Source organism: Melanerpes formicivorus, unplaced genomic scaffold (assembly GCF_026170545.1).
Source record: "Melanerpes formicivorus ecotype bairdi unplaced genomic scaffold, bMelFor1.0.p_v2 SCAF_6, whole genome shotgun sequence".
Lineage (NCBI taxonomy): Eukaryota > Metazoa > Chordata > Aves > Piciformes > Picidae > Melanerpes > Melanerpes formicivorus.
In genome coordinates this window covers 10105773-10127896 of record NW_027142358.1, presented here as the reverse complement: position 1 = coordinate 10127896, position 22124 = coordinate 10105773, and the positions used below count along the sequence as shown (strand labels likewise).

General features: G+C 37.0%; 1 protein-coding gene across 6 annotated transcripts in view; it reads right to left on the bottom strand.

Moving 5' to 3' along the window:
* Positions 1 to 21766, bottom strand: part of BLNK (B cell linker) — a 100957-nt gene extending 79191 nt beyond the window's left edge. For 3 of the 6 annotated variants that reach the window (XM_068139618.1, XM_068139620.1, XM_068139621.1), the window contains exons 1-2: positions 17718 to 17813; positions 15159 to 15221 (exon numbers count right to left, since the gene is read on the bottom strand). In XM_068139618.1, coding sequence (XP_067995719.1) covers positions 15159 to 15221; positions 17718 to 17792 — 138 coding nt within the window. In that variant the 5' untranslated portion in view covers positions 17793 to 17813. Of the gene's footprint in view, positions 1 to 15158; positions 15222 to 17717; positions 17814 to 21726 lie in introns of those variants that run through there. The other 3 variants (XM_068139623.1, XM_068139625.1, XM_068139622.1) reach the window with 3 other exon arrangements.
* Between the last annotated feature and the right edge of the window lie 358 nt (positions 21767 to 22124).

Here is a 22124-nt window from a genome sequence, read left to right as displayed (position 1 = left end):
TCTTCAAAAATACCAGTCTTTTCTCCTTGACACTTAGAGTCATAGAATCAATAAGGTTGGAAAAGACCTGAGAGATCATCAAGTCCAACCTGTCACCCAAGACCTCATGACTACTAAACCATGGCACCAAGTGCCATGTCCAATCCCCTCTTGAACACCCCCAGGGATGGTGACTCCACCACCTCCCTGGGCAGCACATTCCAACAGCTAACAACTCTCTCTGTGAAGAACTTTCTCCTCACCTCGAGCCTAAACTTCCCCTAGCGCAGCTTGAGACTGTGTCCTCTTGTTCTGGTGCTGGTTGCTTGGGAGAAGAGACCAACCCCCTCCTGGCTACAACCACCCTTCAGGTAGTTGTGGACAGCAATAAGGTCTCCCCTGAGCCTCTTCTTCTCCAGGCTAAGCAACCCCAGATTGTTTAATGGCTAACATTGTTTCATTGGCTAACATCAAGTTAGCCAATTTATGGTCCATATTTACGTATGAAGATCTCAAATCTTCTAAGTATCCAAAATATTTAATCCTGATTTTTGTATGTTCTTCAGTGATTTTATAGCATTAGATACTGTTCAGGAATGGATATGAAGCAGAGTTCCTTTTGGCTCTTTCTTCAAGTGGCCCAAGTTATTTGTGAACAAGGCAAATAAGGTAGGTTATAAGAATGTAAGAATGATGTCAAATGTCACTGAATTTACTGTTGCACTAGATATAAATATAATTTATTTTTTTTTTAGGAAAAAAGAAGAGCTGCTATCAACTTTGAAAAATTAAATTACAGTAGTTAACAAGTGTGGTCCTTTCAATGAAGGATATATATTTAAAATGTCAAAACCCGAACATCTTTGTCTCAAGGCGTTACAAGTCAATGACCTAACAAGTTGTTGACAACCAAGATTAAACATTTACAAGAAATTCCACTTTTCCACTGAGATACAGACACTGTTTCCTTTCCTGGCAGTTCATGCAATATTAACATTTGAATTTCAATCTGTTATGATCTGACCATTGTGAAGCAGTGTAACTTTAAATGTATTAGCAAGCTTCTGCAGAGATTTTTAATGGGAGGAGGAAGGAATGTTTTCTTTGAGAAAAGCTGAGCTTTGAATACTACTGAAAGTTTTTGGAATGTTAAAAGACAAAACAGCTGAAATAGATTTATGGGCAAGGAACAAGAGAAGGGGTCAAAACTGTGCATGCAAATGTCCTTTAACATTCTAGTAATTTCTGAACATTTACATGGCTTCAAAAGTAATTTTGTTCCAGGGATAGGTATACTTGCAAACAGTTTTTGCATTAGTCTGTTATTAATGATATTAATGCTAGCACAAAAGAGACTGATACATTCATTAGTCTCCCAATCCCTGTTGCCTTGTGTGTGGGAGTAGTTTCTTTTTAGAAGAAAATTGCTGTTGTTTGACTTCTTCTCTCCCAATCTCACCCTTCAAATTTAACTTACAGTGATTACTTCCATTTTTGCTTGCATGCCATTTAATATGCTTTAATCAAGGTTTTAAATCAATTTATAGGTCAAAGTGTCTCTCATATATGATGCGGAAGAAAGCTAAAAATTGAATGAACATTGAGCACTAGTTTAAAAATCATATGCTGCTCTCTGATGGCCTCGTGAAAATAATAAGGCAATAATGGACAATGATCATCTATTATATAACAGCTATCCTTATGTCTGGACACATACATTTGTAAAGCAGGGAAAGAACACAAAAAGAAAAAAAATGTGAACTTTTATACGAGTCAGTTAAATGTTGATAAATGTTGCATGTATATTAGAAGTTAATCCATCACTGTACTAAAAGGTTTGTAGTGATCATATCAATATTAATCCAGTCCTTTTTCAAGTGACCCCAGGCAAAACATGATGTTTTATTGGATAAAACTAATAAATTTTAATTACATAAATTTCCTCCATATATATCAATAAATATTGTAAGTATTATTTCTTCAACATGGCTTTCCACATTAAATTTAGTGACTAAAGCTACTAGCAATGATCATATCATTTCAGTCATAGGATACAATTTCTTGTAGCTATTTCTAGTGCAACTAAAAATGCAAAAACCCCCTATCCCTTAATAAATTAAGATGACCATAGAATCAGTGTTTTTGCTAAAGCTTTATTGGAGGGGAGGTAGGAATGGGTTTTAAGCTTCAGACATATAGTCTTAGGAAATAAAATCAATTTAGAAATGTCTCCTTATAAATTAATGAAATAACCCATAATGCTCTGCACCTCCTACTAAACCCAAACAAAGGTATTGTATTTCTGCTCCAGAAAAAAATAAAGTGTTAAGTAATAAAATCCATTTCCTTTTAGTATTCTCTAAGCCTATTTTTTTTAACATGTGACTGTAGTTACCCAGCCATGTAATGTACTTGTGTAATATGACCAGATGCCTTCTATAGCACTTAAAAGTATTATTTCTTTTTCCTCATTTTCTTGTATTGGATCACCTGCCAAATAAAGGACTCTGGCATTTCCTCCTCTAATGTGTTTGTAAAAGGAATATTACTTCCCACTAATAGCTGTATGTGAGAGAGGGAATCTGCAGCTCATTGACACGTGCGTGTGAGCCCACGTGTGTTCAGATGATGGAAGGTGGGATAGTTGACCTTCTGACTGATGGCCATGCTTATGTAGTCTGTCTGTGGATCTGAATACCAGTAAGCATGACAAAAGTGACTATGTTTGGCTTTAGCTGATTAAAATTCATACCCAAGAATTCATGAATATGGGTTATTTCAAACTGAAGCTCAACAAAAGCAAAATCATATTCAAGAAATTCTTGGCCTTGAAACCATATTTCATGCAACATTGTGGAAATCCAGCTATTGTCTGCATATTTTATCTGTGCTGCCCAAATGGATATTTCTCCTGTTTGGAAGCAGTGTGGTGCTTTGTGTTATGATGAAAAACATAGGAAAATACAAAGAAGTATCTTATAATCTAATTGTTGAGTTCCTCAGTTTCTCATGTTCCTGAATTTATTCATAAGCACAATCATGAAAATTCTTCAAGACCCAGCAGAAAATGTGCTATGCTGTAGAGTTTATGAATCATTAATTGGACAGGGAAAAGGAAGAAACAATAGTGCAACAAATAAACCATGGTACAGTTCTGACAACAGACTGAATTTTTGCTGGTAGAGGTCTTTCTGTTGGGAAAGTGTATGTGCTATGACTTTGGGGATGATACCCTCATTCTTAAAGATTTTATTTCTCTTTCCTTCTATTGCTGCTTTAAAATTCAGTGCTATTTTCATAGAGATGCATCCCAGATTCTCTGAGAGCCATCTGAATCAAAAGCATTCTGGTAAGAGGTTGGCTTTTTGGTTTCTTTTTTGTTTGTTGTAGTGAAGAGTCTCCTTCATTTGTAACTTTATGGTGGCATGTATAAATATTTCTTTAATCTGCTTTTTATATGCTACAAGACTAACAAATAGAAGTGTTGCACTTCTCACTTCACAGCAAACAAGGGATTTCAGGGCAGATGTCAACATTTTCCTTGGGTAATACTGAGTGAGTGAAACATGTTGTGAACTATAAATTCCAAATATACCTTTATAATCGCCTGTTTGTGTGTTTGTGTTACAAAATATTATACAACCTGTATAGTTATTTTTCTGTCTCTTTCTGTATTCAGATGGTTGAGCACCCCACCTACTTGTGTTATGCTAATCAAATGATGGTTTAGTATACTGGGACTCATGTAAGTTTAATGGAAGATGAAAGTTTGATTCTATATGAGTCATACCATGAAAAATTAACCCTGGGCATTTGTAAGGTTTTCATATTTCTCAGCCTTATGCTTCTCAAGGACTATCTTGCAATGGATACAGCCAATAACACCTTTTAAAAGTGTAGCTTACGTTCAAGTAGCAAGAGGCAAAATAGGTGAACTGTTAAAGAAAAAAGCCCAGCTACATGGGAACAGTGGGGGAACTAAAAAAAAATAAAAGGCACAGAAAAAAAAATCAAATATTCTACAGCAGGTCTCAAGGATGTTTTTCAACAATTTCAAACATCTTTCATAGAAATTCTGTGCCCATTTGTTTACTAATGCAAATTCAAATACTGCAGGTAATAATACCTGCAGGAAATGTAGTAGCCTACCAATAGAAGCAGTGCTTCTGCATTTGCCACACTAATGTGAATTTTGGATTGATCTTACCCTTAGGTAGTCCAGAAGCATAAAATACATAAAATGGTTGAAATTCTTATTCTTTTAAGCACTGTTTTTGTGGGACATCTGGGAATTCTAATTTGTTTCCATCATGCCCCTTTCTGAGCACTGCTGTGTGATGTGGTTTTGCAGCAATGCGACCCAAAGTTCAAGCTAGATTCCTTAACGATAATGTCTGTGCTTACGTACAGAAACATTGCTGGGAAAAATCACTAATGAAAGACCTCTAACAATTGCATTTGTATGTTGGTTGCTGTTGTGTTAGTTGTTGGATTTTTATTTATTTTATTTTATTTTATTTTTTGGTAATGTGGGCAAATTCCATGAGTTTTCAGTTATGGAAAGAGTCATTCTAGGAGTGGCTGAAGTTCTGGGCACCTCAAATTTAGGAAAGGTGTTGAGTTGCTGGAACGTGTCCAGAGAAGGGCCACAAAGCTGGGGAGGGGGTGGAGCACAAGACCTATGAGGAGAGGCTGAGGGAGCTGGGGTTGTTTAGTCTGGAGAGGAGGAGGCCCAGAGGAGACCTTATTGCTGTCTACAGCTACCTGAAGGGAAGTTGTAGCCAAGTGGGGTTTGGTCTCTTCTCCCAGGCAACTAGCACCAGAACAAGAGGACACAGTCTCAAGCTGTGCCAGGAGGGGTTTAGGCTGGATGTTAGGAAGAAATTCTTCATGGAAAGAGTGATTGGCCATTGGAATGGGCTGCCCAGGGAGGTAGTGGAGTCACCATCACTGGAGGTGTTGAGGAAGAGACTGGATGGGGTGCTTGGTGCCATGGTTTAGTTGATTAGATAGCGTTGGATGATAGGTTGGACTCAATGATCTCAAACATCTTTTCCAACCTGGTCTGGTCTGGTCTGGTCTATTCTATTCTATTCTATTCTATTCTATTCTATTCTATTCTATTCTATTCTATTCTATTCTATTCTATTCTATTCTTTCATTGCTCTTAACATTAAGTTGGTAACTGACTGGATGTGCAAGCCATCTGATGATGATTTTAAGTTAAAGACAGCATCATAGTGAAATTTAAGTCATGATATTTGTAGTAATCTACACGTTTGCTGTTCCCGTTTAGTTTGCTTTTTGTTCCCTGCCCCCACCAACATCATGCTTATTCAGAGCAGATGGCATCACATGAAAGAAAACAGGATGGCTTCATTTTACTAAAGGGAAACCCTCTGACACTTGGTAACTTGGTTTTTATTTGCCTCTGTGTTTCTTGGTTTTGTAAATTTGCATTGCAGACTTAATGGATTTTCGTTTTGGCTGTGTTAAGCCTTTTAATATAACTGTAACAGCTCAGTCAGCATTAGCAAAATGTGCTTAGATTATTGCCGGTTATATCTTGCTCTTAGATTACAGGAATATCTATGTGAAAAATTTACAAGCATAACCATTCTGGTATAATCATCTTCATGTAACAGCCCTGTGGAATTCTTGTTGGGAATAACAGTGTACTTTTTCGCTTTAGTTCATGTCACTTTACATTTAGTAATGTTACAGTAGCAGTATCCGGACAGGCTTAGAAATTTTTCAATTAAAGTACACTTTTCTCTCTGCTCCTCTGAGAAATTAATGTTTTTGGTTTTTTTTGTTTGTTTTTCCCTTTTAAAAAAATTAATAATTATTTATAGGAATCTTTCATTTCTGCAATCAGGACTCCAGTTAGTTTTGCTTTGATTCGACAAGCATAGCAACTCAAAGTGTATCTCACTCAGTGGTCCAAGTAGCATGTTTATTTGTGTCTTTCCAAGTTCCCTGTTTAGAATAGAAGTTTATGCTACCTATATTATTTAATGCCATTTACATAAAAGATTGACAGAGTCCTCCCTTCCTCAGTAATCCTTAATAAGTGCTTAGATACAAATTCAGTTTTCAATTCCTGAAAGCACCAAAACTCCAGACTTTCCCTGGTCTGTTCCCAAGGAGCCCTATCCGCTTCCTATGTTGTCTTATTCTCCCAGGATTTCCTTGTTTCCTGTGGAATTTCAAGTATTCGCCTTTCCACGCCAATAGAGTCCTAAGAGTTGTCTCTTTCTTAGAAAAACTTTACAACATTGAATTTTAACCTTGTTCATGCTTTGTCATGAGGATCTGCAATATTTTAGCTCATTTTAGTCCTTGCTGCAGAAAAGAGTATTTTCTTAGAAATTCCCAGAGGCTAAGAGCACTATGATCCAAGTGTGCATTATCCTTGTGAACTCCTGGTTTAATTGGATTGAGATTCTGTGCATTTATTATCAACTTCTTTTCATTTTAATGATGTTAAGGAACAATGAAGTTATAAGTTTAGTCTGGTCAGTGAGGTCCAGGCATGTATAACCTATTGTTCTCACTGCTGTATTTCTGTTACATGCTTACTAGATTTTGAGCAGTTCTTTTACTCTTCAAAAAAAAAAAAACCCAAACCAATCCACTTAGAGAAATTCTACAGCCATTATTAATTGATATCATAGGAGTAATTTTTCTTATAAATTAATATTTCTAATAACAAAAAAGATTCCTGAGAAATTGGAAACAAAAATGAATATGAATTCTTTACTGTTTCCCTTATAGTATTAAAGTGGTATATGAGATGTCATATAAATGTGAGACCAACAATATCAAATGGGCTTAAGGCTTTCCATTCCTATGATTTCAGCTTTGCCTTCAGGTCTCTTGTACCTGTAATGTTTAATTAACACAGCCTTTCACAGAACCAGCATAGGGTCTGTTGTTGATAAAACAGGTTGTACATAGCTGCTGTGGGTGTACAGTAGGAGCAAAAGAAATGTTAACTATTTTTTTCCCTAATTCTCTGATCTCTTTGCATCATTCTGGGTTAACAGAAAATTATATTTACAGGAAGGAATACTACTTGCAAATTCATTACTGTTCCCACCAGTTAGTTTAGGTCTTTCTCATTTGACTGTGAAAGCAGTGTTTTAATTTTTAAAAGTCAAGTGCCCCTGTGAAGTTTGCATTCCTGAGCTTTATTTTCTTCCACTCTGTCAGATAGCTAGAGTACCCATGTTGTAAAAATTTTGTTTTAATCTTTATCGCTGGGAAATTCTCACTGATTGTTCCAGTTTAGTTCTTCACTAATAGAAAAGTATGAAGTATAACCTCCTCAGATGATTCTTCAAGCCACAGTCAGCTAATGCTTTTCAATTGGTCTCTCGTGAGTAACATTCAAACAAACCCAGAAAGACTGTCTGTAATTGCCTAGTTTGGTAGCTTTTCATTGCTGCAGCTGCAGGTACCAGGATATAAAGACAAATTTATTCCACTTTTACATATGAATATATATGTATAAGACATTTTAATAGACAAAGCATGTATTTGGAGAAAAGAAACCCTGCTTTCTTCTCTGCTTCAGATGCTTCACATATTTTCCTGACCAAAACCTATAATTACATCATTAAATAACCTTTATGTAACTTAAAATGTGCTTTTGCCTACTGATGATTTTTATGTCTTTTAAGAATTGGTCTTGTACAGAATTTAAATGTTGTTAAAAAGAACTTGGTATTTTAGTGTCACTTTCCCACACTTATTTTAAAGGTTAAAATAAAGAGACATGGCTAATATGAAAGCAGAAGGACTAAATTGTGACACTGCAGGAACTCTAGAAGATTTCTGAAATGGTTAGCAGCTGGAATTTAACAATGGGAGAGTGATTATGGTTTCTGGTTAGATTTTTTTAAATGACTAATGATTTAGGCATTAGTGGTGTGAAGTTCCAACTTGCATGCATTGTAAAAGCTCCTGATATTTCAGGAAGGAAAGAGTACAAAACAAACCAAAATGAAGACTCTTCAAATCACAAATTGTCTCTAAAGACAATAATCTCCTAAAATGATCTCAAAGGGGATGCATTTTGGCTAGAGCAGACACAGGAAGAAGTTCAAAACTGGAAAGCCTGAGACTGTGTGGAATTTTCCTATTTTTCAGCTCAGAGCTTACAAAGCCAATATAGGAAAAAATGACACAATGGTTTAAAAATGTTTACAACTTCCCACATTCTTTTTTTGTGTTCCTTGAATTTAGAAAGGATATTTTAAATAAATTTTAAAATCACCAGTAAACTTTAAGAACAAAGAATTCTGCATCAAAAGATACTCCTTTAATCAATATTTCATGCAATTATGACTAATCTGACATTTAGAATTTGATTGGATGGTTGTGCACTAGAAAAAGAAGACAAGCACTTCCCATCATTCACAGCTACTGCATAAAGCAAATTTATGTTCAAATAATTTCTGCCAGTGGCATTTGGAATATGAATAGAAATGTTTCTCTGTAACAGAAAAAAAGAAGGGGCCACTCCTGCATTGAATACTTTTGCATGGGCTTGGGATTTCTTGGTACAGATTTATATTGCTAGATTATGGCATTGGACAGTTTTATTAAATTGTTTTTTACATTTCAAAGCACTTAGCAGGAAAATCATAGAATCACAGAATGGTAGGGATTGGAAGACCTGGAGACCGTTGAGTCCAAACTCCCTGACAAAGCAGGGTCACCTAGATCCAGTCACACCAGATCAATGTGCAGGTATGTTTTGAGAGTCTCTGGAGAAGGACACTCCACAGACACTCTGGGCATCCTGTTCCAGTGCTCTGTCACCATCACAGTAAAGAAGTTTTTCCTCATCTTGAGGTGAAACCTCCTGTGTTCCAGTTTGTACCTATTGCCCCTCATCCTATCACAGGGCACCACTGAAAAGTGACTGGTTCCTTCTTGACACCCACCCTTCAGATATTTATAAACATGAAGAAGATCCCCTCTCAGGGTTCTCTTTTCCAGATATAATAATCTCCAAAATAATTAATAAATGCTTAGATACAAATTCAGTTTTCAAGCTAATATTCATGGGAATCTGGTGATAATGATGTTTGACTTTGTATCTTAGTCTAATACTTTATTTTGAGTGTTTACTGATAAGAATATATTGCAAAAATAATAAATTGCTAGCTAAAATTACTTGTGTTCTTATGTGTCAGATAATGATGCATAACTTTGGTGCCCTAGTTTTCAGAAATTGTATCTACATTACATAATCCATATTTTTTTTTTCTTCTTGAGAATAAGGATAAATCTGCAGATTGTACTTTTACTTCACAAATGCCTTCTGCTTTGTTGAAGGTACACAAAGGTATAATATCCTTGTGCCTTACTGCTTAATTGAAGATGATTGATAAGCAGCAGATGTGCTAAGCTGTACAATCTCTCTCTTTTAGCCCTGGTCTCTTTAAGGTCTCTGATTTTAGCTATTTTATGTGTTTAAAAACATTTGCCTCCTTTCTATGGTATGTTTTTATCATTTTCCTCTTTTTGAAATGGCTGTAAGTTTGTTTTAGAAGCAGTTTCCTATTTGGTTAGAAACAGCAGCAGAACAAAACCCCTTCCTGCTTGATGGCAGATGATATTCAGGGCAATGTAGGAAGCTGTTCCCCACTGTACCTTTGCTGGCAGCCCTGCTGTGTGTCACTGCAAGAACTGCTAAGGGGCAAGGATTACACTTATGTGCACTTCATTATATTTTCTGCCCTCCATTTTAATGCTTTGCATCTTTCTCCCTTGAGGAGAAATTATTTTCAGTTTCCACCTGCCATGAGAAAACTTTCATTTTAAACAGCTGTATTTTAAGTGTTTTCAAAGTCTGTAAAGCACTTGCTTTAGGGTTAGATGCCAAGATCACTGATCTTTTGCACAGAAAATTCAAGCTCTTGAGGTGCCTGGCTCCTACAACTATGTAGGCTCCTCATCAAGAATATGAGCACAGAGCCTATAGAAATACCTAGAAATTGAAGTGTTTCTGGATAAAGTGTTTAGTATCTGAGTCAGCTAAGCTGCCTGTGACTGGGGCATCTCTAACATCCAAGAACAATAGAGATGTGGAAAGTCCATAGGACTGTAAATGAATGAGAAATGTCACCAGGAGAATTTTCCTTTCATGAACAATAGGACCTATTTGAGGAGAAAATAGAAGGGAGAGCCTGGCTAAAAGTCAAGCAGAAGTAAATTGCTAGGTGCTAGAAGGCACCAAAGACAAGGATGTGTAAAGGAAGGGAGACAGGGGCTGCTCAGCCCTTGCAAAAAGGTTTGGGGAAAGGAGGGGTTGGGTATGTTAGATGGTAGATAAATGTGAATAGGAGAAAGAAATGTCAAAGGAATAGCGATTATTGTTGTTTCTTGACATGGGGACTTCATGTGCTTGCCAAGTTTACATCACTTCTACTCACACAAACCAGTTCAATACCCCAAAATGTTAGTACTGAGGTTTCGTGTGGTTGTAAAAAAGGTTTCTTCATAGCACTATACTGTTAAATGCTGGCTACAGATTTGTACCATTTAGCTGTCAATGTTCAGCCTGAGAGTGTGAACTCTTGTATCTGCAACTTGTGCTATGTTTTTCTGGACCTCACCCATATGTAATCTTTCTATGCTTGCTTGATACTTAGGGAAAACACTGGAGATATTTTTTGGCCCATTCCTAGAGGAATTACATTATAAAGAAGAACTTAGAAGTTAGCAAACTTCTTATTTCTGTTGTTTTTTTTTGTTTTGTTTTATTGAATGTTTTGCTTTGTTTTCCTTATAGAAACTCAAGATATTCATGGTCCACATTTTATTTATAAAACTAAGTAGACAGGGATGAACATCAGATCCAGTTGAACAGAACATGTTGCTGGTTAGCTCTCTCCTAACAGATATCCAAGTGGCCAAAATAAATTTTAGTCTGTGATTCAACCTATTCTCCTAACCCATGCTGCTAAAACACCACTGGCAGTGTTGGGAAACACTCTTTTAGTTGAAAATTGGGAAATAATTTAGGTCTTGCGAGATACTGCAGCATTCACATAGCAACGGAGGAGCTCTAGGTGTCATGTGTTCAGTTGTTGTGGTCACTAGAGAAAGCAGATATAGTTCCTGTCTTTTCCTGTCTGCAGCTTCTGTATTGCAGCGATGGGGAAAAAGCATCCAAGTGAGACAACAGTTGCTTTGTCCTCTTTAGCAGTGCTGACATAAATGGATGTCAAAGTATAGCCTCTGTGAGTTCAGTGTGCCAAGCTCTGTCAGTGTTTTGCCCTGGCAGGAAGATTCAAATCTCCCAATGGAAGAGACAAGTTCTATTCCCCAAATGTTACTCCAAAGAATCCCACTGGAGTACTGGTGAAACAAATGGAACTGTTTTGTTTTGTTGTATTTTGTTTCCCCCCCAAGCACACATATTCTAGCCACGCAATTCAAATTGGATTTTGAAATAGCAATACACAGGAGAAATAAATGACAGTTGTTTAGAATCAATATCTGATTATTTTGCTATGTTTGAGATTTCTTTCAGTAAATTTCTATATAGAGATCCAATAAGGATCTGTACCTATTTTTCAGTCCTGAAGCTCGAGTCAAAATTAACTGGCTTTTTTATCTTTTTCAATCTGTCACTGAGAATTTGAAATAGAATTTAAAAATAAAAATCAAACAAGCAACCTACACTTAGAGGGGAACTGAAAAGCAGGGTGCAGTGTAGCAAGTTCAGACATTAAAAAGCACAAGAGAATATCATATGCTCTGTGCCATGCAGCTGTGGCTAAATGCTGATTTGCACATTAGGACTAGATTAGCGTCATTCAGATGTGACCAGCATGTTGAATAAATATAATGAGTATAGTAATACTGATAAAATATCAAACTGCCTGGTACACTTCACATATAATATACCACCCTTTTGCATTTTAGATTCTACAGAGGTGTAAAGGAAGAGCTGTTACTTGTAAATGTCCATAAAATGCATGGAATTTTTTAAAAAATATAAGTTCAGTTTGATACCTAGCATCTTTATAAAACAGAATATGGTATTTCTATCAATGCAATTGTCTTCTGGCCAAAGACAAGAAATATTCAAAGAAACAACCATATAAATATTGATTATTTCTCGTCTGAAACCTGACTTAGGGTGTTGTGGCCAATTTACCACAGATTATGTGTCTACAGTACCTGTGTGACTAGACTGCAAATTTTAAACTTCAGAAAGACCTTAGTGTTGGTAAATCCATCTGATTCACTTTCAAGTAAAATGTAATCTGCACTTGACATAAAGGACATGTTTGCAGGAAGGCCCCCTAAGAAGTTCTGCTTCAGTTAAACGGTGAACTTTAAGATAATTACTTTCTACAGCATTTCCCCGACTTTGAAAACATTCTTTCTCTGGAAAAATTAAAAACGTGAGTGTCCTCACTGAAGACAGACAGGAAAGAGAGTCACAGCTGGTGTGTTGGTGGTTATATCCCATGATAAATGAGCAGCACACTGGCTGCACATGTTGCTTTCCAGGAAACGTAGCTGCCAGCCAGGCGCAGCAGCGGGCCAGTGGGCTGCCTGCTCCAGAGGGGCCCTACCTCTCCAAATTTTGCCATATCTCGCTAGTACAAAAGGCCAGTTCTGCATATGATTGAGGTGTCAGTGTCTCAGCAGAGATTTGGGACAGGCTAGAGGAGTTTTACAGTGTGAGGAAAGTCTTGTCTGAAAATTGTGAAGTGCTGCTGGTAGACACTGAATTGACTCTGCTCAGGCTGTCCTCTCAGCCCACACAGGCTTTCCTTATGTGGTTTCCTTAGAAGCACCCATGGGGGAAAGACAGATTTTCAGACTGTGCAAAGGTAAAGCAGAAAATTTTGCCTCTCTGAATATGCACTGGGGAAAAGTTCACTAAATTCACAGGGAAGAGGCCACAGAATGTTGCTCTTTATCTGCCAGACTCGAAAGAGTTTTCTGCCCAGTGATACCTAACAGATCTTATAGTAAAATCAGATCTACAGCTAAATATTCATCTAACTTCAAGTAGATGCATAGAAATGCTGCAGACATACCTTGAGATCTAGATGTGTGCATAGTGTTTCTATGAACACACATATAGTGACAAACTTGTATTTGCTTTTAAAAAGTATTAGTTTGTGATGCTAAACCTGCCACTCCTATTTAATAGACAGCTTTGGGCTTACTCAAGTGTTTTTTGCTTTGAAGGTTTTGGAGTTTTGTTTTGTTTACAGACATCTAGTGAGAGATGGTCACCTTTCTGGTTTCTAGTGACTTTTATCTCAATGTCCAAAGGTGATATTGAACTTCTGTTAATACTCTACAAAGTGTAGTGAAGTAAATCATGTGTCCATTACACTGAGTTATATACTGATGTGCAAACCCTAAGGTTCTTGCCAAAGGTAATAGACCCAATAAGAGAATCAGGATTTGGGAATTTTGGGTTTTGAGACACTTCTACACAAAGCAGTAGATCTGCTAGGGAATTGTGCTTTAAGTGATAGAAACTCAGATTTTTTGAGAGAAAATGTATACCTCAGCTACTTTTTTAAGGTGGATCTACTAAGGGTGTGCCTTCTAAATCACAAACCTCATAATGGAAAAAGAACTTTCCTTTCCTGAAATTGTATAGCTTTCTTGTGCACTAGGCTAGGAGCTTGGAATGAAAAGGTGGACCATTGATTTAATGATTTGTAAGTTAACACAAGTATTAGCTTGTACGTAGCAACACAGCATCTTGTAGTTTCTCAAATATAGTTATTAATCATAGTAAAATATATGTTCTTTTTTTTTTTTTTTTTAGTATTGTCATTGCTAAGCCTGTTTCAAGCATACCTTATCACAGTTTTATGTTGTCAATGCTCCTGAACAGTCCAATTAAAGACTAGTGTGCAGACCTGCCTCATTTTCGTTACTATGACATAAAAAACAGATGTTGATCATTGTATTATATATTTGCTGCCATGTTTTGTGCAGTGCAAAATAATCCTTAAAGGTATGTTGAAGAGAATACTTAGTCTTGGAGAACATTGCAGGCCACATCACCACAGATCATCCATCATTCCTCTTCTGTTTTTCACTTGTGTTTTGGTTAAGTTGCCACTAGTGTCTGAAAACGTCTCTCATATCCTTTCCCTCTGCCGCTGTACAGGTTTTCTTGCAGCAATCACAAGAAGCTAACATGTTCACCCTTAACTTTAACTTCACTCTCTCTCATACAGCACCTTTGATGATTCAATTTATAATGCGTGAATGGGACAGGAATCAGTCTGTATTTAATAGCTTTGTTAACTCATGCTAGCTTCAGTAGTTAGTAAACCCCAATTTTACTCTGTGGTCATGAAGTTTTAAACAAAAGGAACCTGCAGGCACCTGAGTAGCTGTGGTTTAATGAATCATTTTGTAAGACTGAAGCATTTGTTAAAATGAACAGCAGATATAACTCCTGGTGGATCCAGGAAACAATTTGATTGAAGTGCCAATCAAACATATTTTCTCTGCAGTGCATAAATATGTTGTAACAATTATTTTACCTTTAAACCAGATCTTAAAGGTCTTTTATTTCAATAGCTACACAAATTGAATTAGTAGGGAAATCACTCCAGCTTAATTAGTTATTATTTTTACATTTTTCTGATTAGTTAGAATCAATTAACCACCCTCATACAAAAAACATAATAAATTCTACAGAGATCAACAAAAGAAGTTATAAAAGAAGTTATCAGATATTTTTTTCGGACACTCTTCCTAGTATCTGTAAACTTTTATTGTAAAATTCGTGTAGAGTTCTGTACTAGTAAATGTTCTTAATTATGTAAATTTAATGAAAAGACCTTTACATAAATGATTGCTTTAAAAAACCCAAACCCCTCTAAGTTATATTTCATGAGACATTTCCTGCCACAGCCTTCTGCTAATGGCTGATTCTAGGTATCTGCATTTTCTCTGGAGGAGGAGAAGCGGTGGGTAAGATTTCCTTTATGCAGTGGAATTTCTCACATCAGAGATGTAAGTCAGCCCACTAAAATGGGAAATTAGAGCAATTAATGAAGTGTGTATGGAGAAGGACAATGTCATGTATTTCCTAGCACTGTAAGGAATACAGTCCTCTTGCTGAAATATGTTTGAATGACAGCTCTTATGAAGTATTTGCTTACCAAGAAACGAGATCCATTCATGCCCAGTTTTTCTACAATCAAAGCAGATTCAGGCATTCTGAACTGAGGTGAGGGAAAAAATAAAATAATTACAATAGTATGAAACTTGATATTTGTAAACAAAGTAGTTAATGTTTATGTGCTCAGATACTTGGGGTTGATGGTGTTTATACTATTTGTCATGAATACTTAGCTCAAGAATGTTCATCAGAATAACAGTAATGCTTAGGAATAGGTAGTGGTTTCCACATAAATGATAAGACACAGTATTACCTTTTCCTTAGGAAGAAAGATTACAGGAGATAAGGGCTGATAAAATTGTGAGTGGAGTAGACAGGATGAAATTATGAACCACCAAATGTAACATAAGTGGAACGAGGAGCCCAACAGAAGTGCAACATGGAATGTCAATTGCTATGAAATAAGAGGAGGCCAGCATTAGTAACAGGTTAAAAGGCAGCTCGTCAGAAAAGTCTATCAGTAGCTGTGCAATCACCTCAAGAAATGGTTCTATCACTGGCTGCTGGAAAATGAAGGCTATCTTAGAGAAAACTCTGTTACATGCTTGTTCAGCAACCCTCTATTATACACTGGCTGCTGCTTGGCTTTAGCAGCAGGTGTTTGTGCTGTGTGTGTCTTGCAGTTCCCATACAGAGGTGTATTGTTGGAAAGAAATCAGGTTTAGAAACATAATTTCTTTTAGTATGGTTGTGGTGTGTTCATTTTAAAGAAAATTGGTGTTGATTATCAATTAAAATGAAACAAGAATGACCAGAAGTAGTATCTCTTTATGACAGAGGCAAAATAATAATTTGGAAAAAAAGGGGATGCATTGTTGTGACAGTTCAGGCTGTGCCTTTAAAAAAAAAAATCTGAGCAAATTTCCTTTGTTAAAAAAGGAGTGATGTATGGGGTGGAACTGAAGATGTTCTGAAAGTTTCACTGTGTGTTAGATGACTTAGCTTGGCTTTTCAAAGAAATTACGCAATTATGTATGGGATGTCATAAAAAAAATCAGAAATATTTTATTTAAGACTTGAACTTAAGTATTTATAATGCTGGCTGTATATATATGTATATGTTTATTATTTTTTTTTTGGCAGCAGTAATACCAATTCAGACATTAACAGAGAAATATTAGTGAAAATAAATTATTCTCAGATAAATATTTATATGGCTTTTCTGGTACAATTTATTGTTTCTAGAATACTTAAAACAATTCTGTTTAAAAATATTCAAAGTGTGGTTTATTTACTTTTTTCCCTTGAAAGTTTCATAATCAGGCATATATTCAGAGTGTTTGTTTGGCCTATAAGCCAATATGTTTGAGTTTATTCTTTTATACCATGATTGGGAGAGTGCTGCTTGTCTGCAATACAGAATAGATCACAGTTCAGAGGAGAGGGTTGCCATAGGCACTGGCTTGATGGCTGGTTATGAGATCTGTTAGTTGCACTGATGTTAGTGGAGAGGCAAAAAATCAAGGTAATGAACACTTTCTGCTCTTGACTTTTGCCTGACTATTTTTACCTATTGGCTCTGCCTCCAGCTATTTGCTCTGATAAGCTGCTTTTGTGCTTTGCCTTTTGCTATTAGTTAAGGACATAACTTCCGTGTAAGGAAAAACCTTGTCTTTTTGTATAGTCAGTTTGTCTCACTATTGGTATGTAGTGATGAACATGGAAACTTTCATTTTCCTTGTAAGTACGTCAATTTCATAATATTAAGATCAGTACTGAGGAACAGGCCTAGACAACACTGCAAATGAAGACCAAGCAGATAAACTCTGAACACAACATGGAATATCTGAGTATTGTTGCAATCATAGCATTGTTGTGTATGTAGGTTACAGGTAGAAGTCTAAAACATAAATAAGAGTTTTTAGCAAGTTAAGAGGAAAAATAAAATATATATAAAAAAATATGCATCCTGGAGGAGGTTTGGTGGGTTTTTTTAAATATATCTTGAGAGAGATTATTTAAGCAGTGAAATAATGACTGAAGACAGGCTTGTCATATTTTGTGCAATTCAGTTTATCTTTTACATATACTAGAAAGGACATTGCAGATCTAAGAAAGCTACAAACATACAAAGGAATGATTAAAAAAACCCCAAAACTCAAGTACCTTAAACTTGAGCACAATCTAGCAGCTACTGGGTGTAAATATGTACTGAGAAGAAAAGATAAACAGTAGATTCTTAGTGGTAAGCTGTAGATACAATCTAGATCCACTTTCAGTGAAATTGTTATTTCTTCCCAATAGAAAATTGGGGCATGAAATACCTTTTCCACTATAAGAAATATCCCTGTGAGCACACATTTTTCTATGATTTGCTATGTAGGTGTTCTTAGCTAGCAGTTTATACCATGAATTAAATTTCTATATCCCCAGGAGAGAACCAAGAAATTCATGCAATATTAATAAATTCTTTGGGGTGGCAATTGCTGACTAATCTATTTTCAGTACTTCTGAATATCTGCACTATATTTAGGGTAAGATATCTGTTTTTCAAAGATAAATCTAGTAAGATTTTCTGCTAGTTTAATATGGACTGTACCTGTTTTAGAAGATCTGCAACTTGAAAAGCTGTCCAGTTCTCAAATTCCTCTTGAGATGGTAGTTTTGCGGCCATATTGCTGTCCAGTGAGAAAGACTTGATCTATACGAGTAACACTGAACTATTGCTCCACTGGTCTTACTGAGCTGCTGTAGAAAACCTATGAGGAAGTTGTCTTTGCAACTTTTTTTCCTGTTTACTCACTTAAAGCGAATGCCTATGAAGGGTGATTTAGGAAGTATGAATATTCTTCCATGAGTGACTCTTTCAAGTATAAAGAAACTGAAGTTATTATAACAACACATCATCTGTCATCACTGAAGTCAGTTAAACAAATTCTGCCGAAAATGAGTGTATAAAATGTTTGAGTCATTAGCTTCTCAGAGGTTTATGGAAACTATTATTCATATCTATTACAAAACCAATTAGTGATAGCTGTCTCTTGCCTACCCTAAATTCCTTGATGCAGCTACTTGCATCTGCCTTCAGATTGCATTTGACTAGCTTGTGGGTTTTGCCATTTTGGGCTTGGGTGTTTAAACAGTAATCAAGTGAGTTCAGTTGTAGAATTTTATTTCTGTCTTGTCACACAATCTCATTCTTTATGTCAGGTCTCGGCAGCATACTTTGGGACTTAAATCGCTCAGATACACTAAGGTGATGTACAATGCAGCTCCAATACAGCTGCTCCAGTGCCACAGCTTCTGCTGTTCTCCCAGACTCATCCTGCATGCAACATTGGATGTTAGGAAGACATTTGAATATTGGGACATTTGAGCATTTACTTCGTAAATGTGGTAAGTTACGTCGATGTCTGAAAATACCACTGCCAGAAATATTAAATGTATAGAATATATAAACATACATTTGGTCACACTTACACTGATGATTCCCCTACTTGGAGCAATGATCGTTGCCCATTAGGGAGGAATATGCACAACAGACTGGGAAGGCACAGCCAGGAATTGCTCCTGGGCTGAAGGAAGAGGAAGATACATCATTTTAGTGGTGGCTGGGTTCAGAGGGAATCGAAAAGAGGCAGACCTGAGGATACTCAAATAGGCACTTCAGCCTCTTCCCACACCTGTCCTTGTTCAGCTATCTCCTCTGAGCTGCATCCCTGCCCCATTCTCATCCCTTCTCTCACTCTTCACTTTTAACACATAATACAGTTTTATTTGAGAGGATTGGCATATGCAGTAGTTAAATTGGAGAAAGGGACAGGGGGCATATTCTAAAATGGAGCAAGGGGGAAATGTTTGCTTTATAGCATGGCAATAAAATTACAAAGATGCAGCTGCAGCTGCTGAAGCAAACCGAGATTAATTTGCTCAGCAGTTCTGAGTCACCAGAACAAGACAAATATTAAAGCTTCCATAAAAGGCTAAAGACCAAAGACTGTATATTCGGCTTTTCAATTACTCTTCCTGTTTTATTTCCCAGTGCAAAGTGGTTTTGGGGCACATATTCAAAGATGAAAATGGGTTTAATCTAAGATGAAATGTCTCATCTGCTATCTTTCTTCAAATTTTCCTGCATGTATTTTTGCTGTTAGAGTGACTGACAGGTCATTTGTCCAGTGAACAATCTTAACTCTTTGTTATCTTGTAACTTTTCAGTGCACTGAATCTGGCAAATCCCAACTCCTAGAAATTCAGAAATGCAGAGCTGAGATATAAGTCCTTGCAACTTAAACTTAGCCGCCTCAGAATGATCTGAAAGTGCCTGGTGGGCACACTAGAAGGAAAATTATGTTGAATTCATAGCGTTTTGTAGTGTTCGATGTTTCATGTTGGTTGTGAGTTGTTCCAAGAAGGGGGATATTTCCCTCAATGACTGTGTGTAGGACCAGGACCAGGAAAGAGAGGTGTATGTATTAGAAAATTTTGCTTGCCTAGTTTGAGTGTAGGAGTGATTGTGTTGGTAGTAGGGTCTCAATGTATGATGGAAGTGGGAAGCAGCTGAGTGGGAGAAGTGAGTTACAGGTTTAATGGTTGCTTAGGGGAAACAACAAAATAACAGGTGACATCAGGTGAAACATAAATCAAGTGAAGCACAGCAATATGGTTATTTTTAGAGTACAGGCTGAGTTTGGTTACTGAGTAGGTGTAAGCAGTTCTAGTTCAGAACATCTCAAAGGCATGGATTAAAATAATCTTTTAAAGACTGTGCAATTCAGTGCACATGGCCAGCAGGACCTGCTTTCCTTCCTATGACTGACCTTTAGGGCACTAGTGTTTTCAGGAATAGCAGCATACTAGGAGATGCTTCTTGATGCCTGCTGCCCTCCTCTGTTATGTTCCTACACTGCCTGGAAATCTGCAGAGAGAACTGAAGCTCTAGCCTGCCTGCTCACCACTTTTGCTGTGCCCAGGCCTCCCTCTTCCCCCATCTGGTTCTTTCTGATTGCTTTTCCCCAACACTAACTTCTGACTAATTCTCCTATCATCGTATGTGTTGAAGTTGTCTTAATTTGTGTTCTGGGTTCTTGGGAGAGCACTCTCAAGTGGCCCACGTTTATGCAGTTCACCTCTCCACACTGAGTGAGACAGAAATCTGTTTGGAAAGGTCAAGTGCAGTTTTGTGTTCTCAAAAGGACTGTGGTTGAACCAAAGGGACTCTAGCTTGCAGGGCAGATTTTGCCTTTTGTGTTTTAGATTAAAAATTAAGACAACAACAACAAAACCCCCTAAGAACCAGGGACATGGGGAGGCTCATCTGGGATCCCATAGTTGGTCTCTTGATGCTGGTATCAGTGCTGGTTTGGTCAATGCTGCAGTTTTCTTTCCTCAAATGTGCACAACAAAAATGGAGGGCATTATCATGCTTTTCCACTTGCTTTCCACTAGCCTCAAGGGGATCATTTCAAGAATTGTTGGCTAGCAGGACCCCAGATTTGGTTACCAATTCTATTTAGTACCCTCTCGCTTCTAGTAACTCTATGCAGTATATCACCTTTCATGGTGATCCTACTAAGTATGTGCACTTGAACACAGCCTAGCTGTGTGCTTTGTGATGGGGTGATGCCTGAGCAGAATATTAAGGCTTTCAGAGTCCACCAGATAAAGACAGGCCACAGACACTGGTTTTTTGTAAACACAGAGGTGCCTACACATAACTTTGAAGCAGATTGCAGAGAATTGAATGAGAACCAGCAGTAGCTTGGGGCAGGTCATACTCGCTTGCTACTGAATATTCCTTGAAGCCTGTTGACCTGTCATGGACACTGGCAGCCTTAAAAATGTGTTGGTACATGTGCAGAGTGTAACCTGGTATTTTAAGCTTGTATCTAACTGGAAACAGTAACACTTCTAGTCTGTACTCTACAAGTTCAATTCTCAATAAAAGGCAGTAATCTGATCCTGTATATTAAGAATTTTTTTTTATTTTTTTTTTTACCTCTTAGCAGAAATGACTTCTAGTACTGGAGAACTACTAAATTGCAGAGGAATCTGTATTAATGTGCACATTTTGTACATCAGGTAATTTGACCTCTAAACAGAAAGTAATTCTCAGACATACCTTGTTCACATAAAGCAGAGTTAACACATTGTTACAGTACATATTGGAATGATTCTTTTTCCCCCTACAGCGTGGAATATTCAAACCACATGAGAAGCATATTTTTATAGGCTACAGCTCCTTGGATTTTCATGAAGTAAGTTCTCAATTTGCAATTTCGTAGAAGTTGTTAATAAACAATACCAAAATGATTTCTAGATCACACCACTGGCATTTCTTGCTAAATAGAACTATGTTTTCCTGAACGTGAACTCTAAATGTGTTACGTTATTTCAAAACTTTCCAAGTCCATTTCTGCTTTGCAAAACCCTGTAGCAGCTGCGTACAACTTCTTTTACCAGATGTAACACTGGAATACTGCTCTCAAGAAAATAAACTTCAGCAAAATATCTCAGTTAAATATTACTGTACATGAAATATGAGCCATTGTCACAGATTTTTTTGTGCCCATTTTGTAACAAAAAATAATGAAATGAACATTACTTACCAGATACTAATTTTTCTTCTCCCAGGCACACATGTTGGAGTTGATTCCAAGTAATTTAAAAGGGCAATTTCTCATGTCTCCTCTTCCGCCTTAAACTGTCCCATATGTATTTTGTTGCTGTTAGTGTGATTGACAGGCTTGACATTCATGGTGGGGAGGAGAAAATCTTTCTTAAAGTGAAAAGCTGGAATAGTGTCATAGTATGAATAAGGTCACAGAGAACTTTGGAAAATGAAGGCTTATTTACAGCTACCTGTCTGGAAGTTTGATTAAAATATTGCAGCTTTTTTCCCTCCCTCCCTCTTTCCCTCCCTCCCTCTTTCCCTCCCTCCCTCTTTCCCTCCCTCCCTCTTTCCCTCCCTCCCTCTCTCCCTCCCTCCGTCTCTCCCTCCCTCCCT